Raw genomic sequence first — 11,192 nt, forward strand, 5'->3', positions numbered from 1 at the left:
TTTGGGGAAAAAAGCCTTGGCTATTTATGTATGCCCCTCATGATTTTATAAATTTCTATAACACAACATCTACCGACGGTCCAGGGAAAATAGCCTTGTGTACTCAGCCTCTCCCTATAGCTCAAACCCACCAACCCTGACAACATCCTTGTAAATCTTTTCTGAACCATTTTAAGTTTCACAGTTTGTAATTCTTAGTTTTCTAACTATCAAGCCAGTTAGCAAACAGAATTCTTCATGTAAGAGGCAGTTGGTCGCATGTTAAACATGATTGATGGAAACCTTGTAGAGTTTGCAAATCTTTTTGTATATGTAAAATATGGAAAGCTGAGGGCAAATTTATGAAATAGATTTAATATATCTGTATTTACTATTATTTTAATATAACAGGTACACAGAATTTACCGGAGTGGTGGTGGAAGCTTTCAGAAGGCCCAAGAAGAATGGAGTGCTGGCACATGGCAGAACCCACCACCAAAGCAATTAGCATTTCAAACTGTTACTGGTAATACTCTACCCCAATATCCCACAGTGCCAAGATACCCCTGTGGTGATGAGTGGTCTTAGGGTATGAACCTTAAAAAGTACTTTACATAGCTTTTGTGATACCGTTTTACATTAAATCTCAAATTAACATTTCTTAACAGAAAGTGTAAATATTTGGTATTATGCTACATACTGAAAATTTAAGCATCTTTCATTGGAACTTGCACTACAAAAGCCTCAAAATCATGAGTAGTGGCATTGGAAAATGCCTTTTTGCCAGTTTGTATTATGTATACATAATTTTTTATTCTGGGACTGAGATTTGTAATCAGGACTATATGCTGTCCAATTGGATTTCAAAAAGACATCAGATTGGATGTGAATACTCCCAAAATTTGTTTGTGACTTTTAAAAGTTGAAGTATATTGTTCTACTTTTAATTTTATCATGACCTAGAGTTAGACTGCTTCGCCTACTCTCCCCAGTAAAATCTGACCAAATTGTAGAGCTGTTGAGCTGGAGAAGTGAAAATACAGCAGGTATTCAGTGTCATAAAAACAAAAAATGTTGGAAATATTGTGTTGGGCAGGACATATCTGAAGAGGAACAATTAACATTTCAGGTTGACGTTGTTTTGTCGTACAAAAGGTCATCAACCTGAAATACCAAGACTCTCCATAGCTGCTGCCTGATGAACCGAGTATTTGCAGAATTTTCTGTTTATATTTTGGATTTCCAGCAATGCAGTATTTTGCGATTGTATATATGTTGATGTCATTTCCCAGAAATCAACTGAAGGTATTAAAGTTTTGTTTTTGATCACAGTTAATTTCTTCAATTTTTTTTTTAAAAGAGATTGTTTATGGACCACAAATCATCTGTTTTGCTATTTGCCCTCAAAAAGAGATGCCAAAATTGTTATCACTAACTTCAAATTGATAGTAATTTTGGCACTCTGCCTTAGGTTCCTGAAGAAGGGCTTATGCCCAAAATGTCGATTCTCCTGCTCCTTTGCTGCCTGACCTGCTGCGCTTTTCCAGCAACACATTTTTCAGCTTAGGTTCTGAATCCTTTGCAACTTCTATTGAATCACTTCTAGCATCTGATGTTTTTTTTCTATAATGGAACTTCATTTACAGATTACCTTGCCAATTAGTAAAGTCCCTGCTCATTTATTTTAATATGTGCAAGTTCCAAAAACATTACCGTCATTGTTTTAATACAAGTACACAATTATACATGTATATATTTGTTAAACAAAAATAGTTTGAATGTGCTTTTGCTCAGGACAGGTGCTGTGGGAGGCAACATGCAGTTAGCCAAGAATTTGAACCATTTATAAGATGACTTATGGATGAACTTAATTATCTGTAATGAACATAATTGCAAATACTAGTTTAACATGGGGGGAGGTGTTGTTAATGGTAAGTAACATTTAGTTACTACTCAACTTCTCATAAATCAAAACTATTTTTGGAAAGTTATTTGTGGATATTAACAATAATAATAATTATTTGAAAATTATGATACGAAGTGTGGGTAGCAGGGCGAGAGAGAAACTATTACAAACAGTGGTTCCTTCAATATTGAATCAAATCAATTATGGAGCCATTATTTAGGTACAAGTCATTGGTGTTACTGTTTGCATAAGGTTTAAAACAACATGCTGTTTAACAATCCATTATACCCGTGAAGTTTACTTAGCAATTTTTTAAAAAAAACTTAATGTGATAGTTACACTATGAATACTTTGGCCTTAAAATATGATTTAATGAATAATACCTGAAATGCTGAAAAGCTGTTAGTGCATTAACTAGAATTTGAAACAAATAGTTTTTGCCTGTGTTTGGAAAACTCACCACAAACAGCAAACATACTAAATGACAAGTGATATAGGTGATTAACCAATATAAAACTGTAGACATCTGAAAAACGTGAAATATTTACATTATTTGATCTTGATATTGCTCAATGTGAAAATGTATCCCATAATCCTGAACTGAAGTTGAAAGCTTATATCCATCAGTCAACACCTAAGCCCAATACAAACTGTTTTATGTAATGCTTGACCTTAGTTCTATGTAGGCAACTTTTCTTGGCCTCAAAAGCAAAAATATTCCAGGATATTATTCAACTTAGCAATGCTGACTTGGTAATGTGATTTGAGATTTGACTTTTACTCATGAACTGTCATGAAGTCAGTTAAACTTTGTGTGGACCATATAACTTCATAAATCGGAAACAAATCCAAGTTTTCTCATTCAATTGTGAAATATCTTAATCTTTAAAATGTTTACTATTTATTAGAAAATGTTAAAGATAGTTTAATACTTATATTTTCAAAATTAACTAAAAGAGTTTCTGAAACTTGTTTGTACTCTTTTGGTTGATTAATTCAGTTGAGTTTACTTTGAGGGAAACGTATTATCTTTGTATAATCAGTTGTCTTAAGGGTATGTAAGTGGGCATTATGTGAAACTGGATAGCAAAAGTATCAGTAGTTCTGTGGCATTGACACCAGTGCTGTTTCACTTGAAAATCATGCCTGCTGTTGACATCATGCAGTAAGGTCTTATTTACCAATTAATTTACTTAATCGCACTGAACGTAGTTATATAATAGTAAATGGGAGCTAAAAGAACAACATCATGGCAGCTACCATTTCAAAGCTGCTTCTTTTGCATATCTTTCAAGATCTGTTTCCTATTTGCTTGCTTTGCAATTAGAAATTAGAAAACAATTAAAGGACCAAAAAAAATTAACTTTCTTTAAGTCTGTTGTAAGCCTTTTTAGAAGTGTACTTACCTCTCATGTTATTGTGCTGCAGATGCCAGAGTAAGATGTGTGCCTTTACAACAGTGTTTCTAATTAGAAATATGTTGTAGTTTGAGAAGTTTTCAACACCAGGGATATTGTGGTCCAAGAAGAAATTAGTTTTGCCTTGAACATTTGGAATTTTTGATAGTGAAATCCTTCCTATAAAATTGCAACTTCTTTGTAATTAGTATTGGATCACTGAGATTCTAATTTCAAATTATTTTGAACATTACATAAACATTTGCGTCAATATTTGTTTACAATTTTATTTCTTTTTGAAGGGAGAAAGTTTAGAAGAGGAATATTTTAAAATATATGCTGAATAACTTCCATTCCATTGTTCAAGGATTGGGTTTAAATATATATTTGGTCAACACAAACAAATGTGACTTTTTGGATGCTTTAATAAATTACTATAGAGACTTATGCACTTATGAACTTTATTAATGGTCTTAAACAGTTGGTTATTTGCAGAATTTTAGTTGAAATGCAGGTATGACAATGACAAATATCTACAATTTATTCATTAAGGATGCATCTGAAAATTCAGTGGACGGAACATGGACCTGTGGATAATCAAAAATATTCAGTTTAAATATTAGTTACTATAAGTGTATAATATCACAGGCTTGCTTTCAATATTTATGTTCTTGCATGAGCTTTATTCATAAATTTCATAGAAACTACATTAATTGAGAATAAAAAGAGAAATGTATTTTGCTAATTCCCAGATAAGCCTATAGGTTAAAATTGGAATTGGTTGTATAATTATTAGCACCTGAATTTATATTGTATGTTTTAGCCTTTGAAAATTACATGCTAAAGTCAGTTGGTGAGCAGACAAGGACATTTTATGTAAAATCTTCTCTGCAGTGATGCTGAGTAGTAGGCGAAAAAGCTGCAGGCCGCGTGTTTTTTTTTCATGGAGAAGATTTATCATTCAAATCCTACTTTGTCAAGGCTGTTTGGTTGAAATCTTAAAATACAGGAACCAAGGAAAATTGAAGGTCATCAACATGTTTGCAGTCATATCTCAACATTCTGGATTGTGGACTAAATCAGTTCAATGTCCAGTTTAATAAAGTTTAATGTCTTTAAGCTGTGCAAAGCATCCCTTTTTAGTTTGTTGAGGCATCATAAAAACTTATTTTATTGATGCTGCAAGCAACATGCACATTCTTTTCAAAATTTGCATTATTAAAAAATATATGAATACTGAAACAAAACTTAACTTTTTGCATCATGTAATTTACACAAACGAACAGTTGTTTACAAACCTCTAATTTGGAATAAAACATATGTATCCAGGTGCAAATTTACCCAGCCTAATTCTCATGCAATGGGTTTTTTAAAAAAAACCAAAAGCTAACCTATGTAACTGAATTGGGAGTGTATCGAATAGCCATGACTTAATTTTGGAAATTGTAATTGATTTGAAGTAGGTCATCAAGTATGAGCAGATGAGAGGAAGAGCAGTGAACTCAATTTTTTTACTGATTACTTATTTCTATTAGCAGCATCACAGTACTACTTAAATGTAAAATAAAAACTTTGGTATGCTAATATTGAATCAGCAGTATTTGCTTAGTTAATGAGACCTAGCACTTGAACCTTTACAGTTTAACTCGCTTTTGTTTTGGTTGGAGCAAAATAGGCTATTGATGCTCAATATTCATAATAAAGTGTAGTGTGATATGCATTAAGCAGATGCTTTTGGTTGATGTATTCTGCAAGTTATTTATCTTTAATTTCAATAATACCTTCAAACTTAAGATTTAAGTCAATAACGGATTTTTTTTGATGTAGCATTTGAAGTCCAAACATTGTTTTCAATTGTTTAAACATACATTTCTTTTTTGGTCTTTTTCCTTTATACCTGAAGTATTTTAATCTGAAAGTATTTTTCTATGCACAGGGACATATTTTGTGATCTGAAATTCACTACTGTTTGTTGTGCCAAAAAATTTCAACATATTTTTTAAAAAGTGATTTATTAAAAAGTCCACTATCGTTTGCAAATTACTTAAAATTAGAACTGAATTATGAGATATTAACTGTTCAATGTAATGTGTACAATATCTAAGCACTGGAGGAAAAAGAGCTGAGTGACTTTTCTATAGAGACTTGTTATGCAAAGATGTCTTGTTTCATATCCAGTGTTGCTTTGGAAATACCCGTAGGTATGTGTTTATTATTTACATATAGAGCTATTTTTTAATGCACATCCATAGCTGTGAATACACATTTTTCAACCAAATGGAAGTGTGCTTAGGGGTAACTTTAGCTTTTAGTTCATTACTCCCTGGTCTTTGTACAGCACTCTTCAACTAGTGTATTATGACCATGGTGCTGCTTTACACCCTTCTGAATCATGTAAGCCAGGACACTTTCAGAACTTCTTTGTAATTCCTAAAAATCCTATTAATATATTTTGGCAAGCCAAACAATAGGATTCCCAGTTTGATGAGAATAACTCAGTGTGGTGCTGAAAAAGCACAAGTTTTCACAACGTAATCACTTGTGTATAAAATGCAGGTTTATTTGAAGTTAATATGTAAATGAAACATAAGTGCTTTTTCATTCTCAACTAATCTAGTCATTCTTTGATTTATACTTTTATTCACTTGTCTGAGTTTGTTTTAAATAAATACTTTTAAAGATTTAAAATCAAATTACTTTTTAAAGCAAATACTGGCTTTAATTCACAATTTTTAAAACCCTAATTCTAATAAATGCGACCTTCCTCCAGTGTTTAACTTTCATGCCAAATAATTGCATAATTTAGTCTACATGTTCGAAATTGGATATTTAGAAAGGGACTTTGTTAAATCTACAAAGCATGAAAAATAAATTTAAATAAAATGTTGCATTGGCTTTTTGAAGGTTTATTAATAATCCCATAAGAGTATTCATCATTTCAAAATATTTAATTGATCAGTCCCCTTTAAGGCCACATATGTTTAAACCTGCTTCTGTATTTGCAACTTTTAATAAATATTTTGTGCAAAACAAAATGTAAAGACATTTGAATTCAGATTCATTCTCTTTTGCTATCTTAAGTAGACAATTGCTACAGTAACTATTGATTAACCCCTGATTATCACAGTTAAATATAAAACTATGGAGAGGATTTATCTTTGGATATAGCAATTGAAATATTGTTCAAATTTTATATTTGATACACTTCATTATTGGGTTCCTTTTAAATATTTCACACTTAGAATCAAGTAATAGATTAAACAGGAACAATGAAAATTCACCATGACACAGCGATCTCTAGCTAAATAGTTGTAAAAGGAACCTAGCCTCAGGCATAAGCACCGGGAGCTTGACGTTGGAAAAGGTAGTTGCCTCCTTGTCTTAATTTGTGGGGAAATTGAAACAGTGTGGTACAGCAAAGTCATGAGCTAAATTTACAGATAATTTTGATCAGTCTTTCAGAGCCAGTGGATTATTTGCAAAGTAGTTCAACAAAAATGTTTTACTACAAAATTGCTTTGTGTTTTGTGCCGCTGTATACTAAAGAATTGATTCCTAACATTATGCATCACATAGTTGATGGTCAGTACCAATGTGGCCTTTTAAATATTTTATTGAAGGAAAACCATGAACATCTGATAATTGAGCTGACAAGCGATTGTTACAAGTTCCAAAGAGATATTCTATTTTCCTATAACTGACAGCTTTACTCATTTGAACATAACTTCCTGTTATGGACCTTACCTGTTTCAAGGTTTTATTTGTTATGCATGAAATGTTAAGTGTAAAGGGTAGTTTTGACTATTTAAGGGAAAATCTATTGTTTATTTAAAAACAAAACACTAATTATAGGCAAAACTGACAGTATTTTGTGGTCAGAATAATGCATATTGTAAAATTGTAAGCTATAATTGCTAATAAATTGCCTATGTTAATCTATATGAACTACTGTATTTAGTGTATAATTTTAATCTCTGCTTGTGATAACACCAAGGTAAATTGAGCCAGCTAGAAGTTTAAGGAAAGCTGCTAAAACAACTTGTTCTGGTTGCAGGTGTCATATGATATCTATCAGCTGCTGCATCCAATTCTCTGCATCCCATTTGACCTTGAGCAGAGCTTCTGATCCCTTATTCTCTTTATTACAAAGATTGTCTTTTTGTATCATTGCCCATTCCTTCACCACTTTCAACTTATTTGCTATTGGACCCTCATTTATGCTTTTGCTACTCTGATACTCCACTATTCCAGTGCTGTCCGCCCTCCACAACCTTGAGCTCTGTACAGAAACAACTGTATTACAGTGCTTCATGGACATACAATCAGACAAAAACAAAATTGATATTGAGCTAAAGCAGAATGTAGTATACATGACCAAGAGTTTTATCAAAGCTTGTGCATGTAACTTTGGACTTTTGTACCCCACCTTTGAAAGCCTCCCCTCTTCCTTATCAGCTTTTTTGTCATGTGTATGTACTCCTGCTGTGGCTGTCTACAATCCACTCTCCCAACTGAATGGTAGTGTCTTTTTTTCCCACTGAATTTTGTTTGTTTTTAAATATTTGTTAATAGTAACCAGCATTCAATCATGATTAGTTTTAGGATCATAACTATTCGTGTTATACATTATCAGTCTGAACAATGGAACTGAGGGCATTATGCTAAAATGACACCAATATGGAGAGACAGATAGTGTTGTGAAAGTGGGTAGGCTGTAGAAGGACTTGGATAGGCTCGGAGAGTGGGCAAAGAAATGGCAAATAACATACAATATAGGAATGTATGAAGCTATGTACTTCGGTAGGAATAGAAGCAGAGACAATTTTCTAAATGGGAAAGGTTTTGAAATCTGAAGTACAAAAGGAGTTAAGAGAACCCTGAACTAGAATTCGAAAGGTTAAAAGTCAGGTTTTAGTTAATAATTAGGAAGGCAAATACAATATTAGGATTCATTTCAAGAGGGTTAGAAGACAAGAGCAAGGATTTAATGCTGAGCCTGTCGAAGACTCTGATCAGACTGGACTTGGAATATTGAGAGCAGTTTTAGGCCCTGAAGGAAGAATGTTGGATGAGGTCCACATGAGATTCACAACAATGATTCCAGGAATGAGGGGCTTGTCAAATGACAAGTGGTTGAGGAACTTTTAGTCTGGGATGAAGGGTGAGGTGGGAAATCTGATTAAAACTTTCAGAATATGGGAAGTCCTGGATAGGGAGAACATGGAGATGTTGCTCCTACTTGTAGGAGAGACTAGGACCTGAGGGCGTGAAGGGGCAACCCTTTCGAACTGAAATGAGGAATTTGTTTAGCCAGAGGATGGTGAATCTGGAAAATTGCCACAGCAGGCGACAGACCAAGTAATTTGAGATTTTAAGACTGGGATCAACAGATTCTTGGTTAACACGGGAATCAGAGGTTATGTGGAGAATGGGGTGAAGGAACAGTCATAATTGGATAGCAGAGCAGACTTGATGAGCTAAATTCTGCTCCTATTTCTTATTACCTTGTGGTGAAACTTAATTAGCATTAATCACGACTTCAAGAAATGTGGTTCATGACTCTATTAGTAAAGGAATGGTGGAGATATTAATGAGAGGGTGGTGGAGGGTTGTTTTTCACACTGGAGGCCTGTGACCAGTGGAGTGCCACGAGGATCAGTGCTGGGCCCTCTACTTTTTGTCATTTACATAAATGATTTGGATGCGAACATAAGAGGTACAGTTACAAAGTTTGCAAATGACACCAAAATTGGAGGTATAGTCAACAGCGAAGAGGGTTCCCTCAGATTACAACATGGTCTTGACCAGATGGGCCAATGGGCTGAGAAGTGGCAGATGGAATTTAATTCAGATAAATGCGAGGTGCTGCATTTTGGGAAAGCAAATCTTAGCAGGATTTATACACTTAATGGTAAGGTTCTAGGGAGTGTTGCTGAACAAAGAGACCTTGGAGTGCAGGTTCGTTGCACCTTGAAAGTGGGGTCGCAGGTAGATAGGATAATGAAGAAAGCGTTTGGTATGCTTTCCTCTTTATTGGTCAGAGTATTGAGTACAGGAGTTGGTGGTCATGTTGTGGCTGTACAGGACATTGATTAGGCCACTGTTGGAATATTGCGTGCAATTCTGGTCTTCCTATCAGAAAGATGTTGTGAAACTTGAAAGGGTTCAGAAAAGATTTACAAGGATGTTGCCAGGGTTGGAGGATTTGAGCTACAGGGAAAGGCTGAACAGGCTTGGGCTGTTTTCTCTGCAGTGCCGGAGGCTGAGGGGTGACCTTATAGAGGTTTACAAAATTATGAGGGGCATGGATAGGATAAATAGACAAAGTATTTTCCCTGGGGTGGGGGAATCCAGAACTAGAGGGCATAGGTTTAGGGTGAAAGATATAAAAGAGACCTAAGGGGCAACTTTTTCACACAGAGGTGGTACAGGTATGGAATGAGCTGCCAGAGGATGTGGTAGAGGCTGGTACAATTGCAACATTTAAGAGGCATTTGGATGGGTATATGAATAGGAAGGGTTTGGGATATGGGGCCAAGTGCTGGCAGGTGGGACTAGATTGGGTTGGGATATCTGGTCGGCATGGACAGGTTGGACTGAAGGGTCTGTTTCCATGCTGTACATCTGACTCTATGACTTAAACATATAAGACCATATGACATAGGAGCTGAAATTAGGCCCTTCTATCATGGCTGATAAGTTTCTCAACCCCATTCTCCCACCTTCTCCCTGTAACCCTTGATCCCCTTGAAATGAGAGGAGAAAGTGAGGACTGCAGATGCTGGAGATCAGAACTGAAAATGTGTTGCTGGAAAAGCGCAGCAGGTCAGGCAGCATCCAAGGAGCAGGAGAATCGACATTTCGGGCATGAGCCCTTCTTCAGGAATGAGGAAAGTGTGTCTAGCAGGCTAAGATAAAAGGTAGAGAGGAGGGGCGTTGGAAATGCGATAGGTGGAAGGAGGTTAAGGTGAGGGTGATGGGCCGGAGTGGGGGTTGGGGCGGAGAGGTCCGGAAGAAGATTGCAGGTTAGGAAGGTGGTGCTGAGTTTGAGGGTTGGGACTGAGACAAGGTGGAGGGAGGGGAAACTCAGTCCCAACCCTCGAACTCAGCCCACCACCTTCCTAACCTGCAATCTTCTTCCTGACCTCTCTGCTCCCACCCTCACTCCAGCCTATCACCCTCACCTTAACCTCCTTCCACCTATCGCATTTCCAATGCCCCTCCCCCAAGTCCCTCCTCCCTATGTTTTATCTTAGCCTGCTAGACTTTCCTCATTTCTGAAGAGCAGCATTCTCCTGCTCCTTGGATGCTGCCTGACCGGCTGTGCTTTTCCAGCAACACATTTTCACCCCTTGAAATGAGAACCTATCTATCTTAGTCTTCAAATATACTCGATGACCTTGCCTCCACAATCTTCTGTGGCAATGAATTCCATAGATTCACCATTCTGGCTGAAGAAGTTTCTCCTTCTCTCCGTTCTAAAAGGTATTCCCTTTTCCCTAAGGCTATGCGCCTGGGCCTAGTCTCTCCTACCAATAGAGACATCTGCCTTGTGCAGGCCATTCAGTATTCTGTGTGTTTTAATTAGATCAACCCCCTTATCCTTCTAAACTCCATGGAGTATAAACCCAGAATCTTAAAATGCCCATGTTGAGTTTTTCATTCATGAGACCATTGTTGTGAACTTCCTCTGAACCTACTCCAGGGCCAGTATATCCGTCCTGAGGTATGGGGCCCAAAACTGCACACAGTACTGCAAATGTAGTCTGACTGGAGTCTCAGAAGTACATCCCTGCTTTTATGTTCCAAGTCCTCTCAAAATAAATGCCATCATTGCATTTGCCTTCCGAACTACTAACTCAACCTGTTGACCTTGAGAATCCTGAACTAGAACTCCCAAGTCTCTTTGC

At 36.0% G+C, this 11,192-nt stretch overlaps 1 protein-coding gene across 4 annotated transcripts in view; it reads left to right on the forward strand.

Annotated features, from left to right (window-relative positions):
* scamp4 (secretory carrier membrane protein 4) overlaps positions 1-7,227 on the forward strand; it is a 44,413-nt gene extending 37,186 nt beyond the window's left edge. For all 4 annotated transcript variants that reach the window (XM_043721209.2, XM_043721208.2, XM_043721211.2 and 1 more), the window contains one exon: positions 391-7,227. In XM_043721209.2, coding sequence (XP_043577144.2) covers positions 391-567 — 177 coding nt within the window. In that variant the 3' untranslated portion in view covers positions 568-7,227. The remainder of the gene's footprint in view (positions 1-390) is intronic.
* The last annotated feature ends 3,965 nt before the right edge of the window (positions 7,228-11,192 follow it).

Source organism: Chiloscyllium plagiosum, unplaced genomic scaffold, assembly GCF_037043375.1.
Source record: "Chiloscyllium plagiosum isolate Xiang-an unplaced genomic scaffold, Cpla_swu_hap1 HiC_scaffold_28, whole genome shotgun sequence".
Taxonomy (NCBI): Eukaryota; Metazoa; Chordata; class Chondrichthyes; order Orectolobiformes; family Hemiscylliidae; genus Chiloscyllium; species Chiloscyllium plagiosum.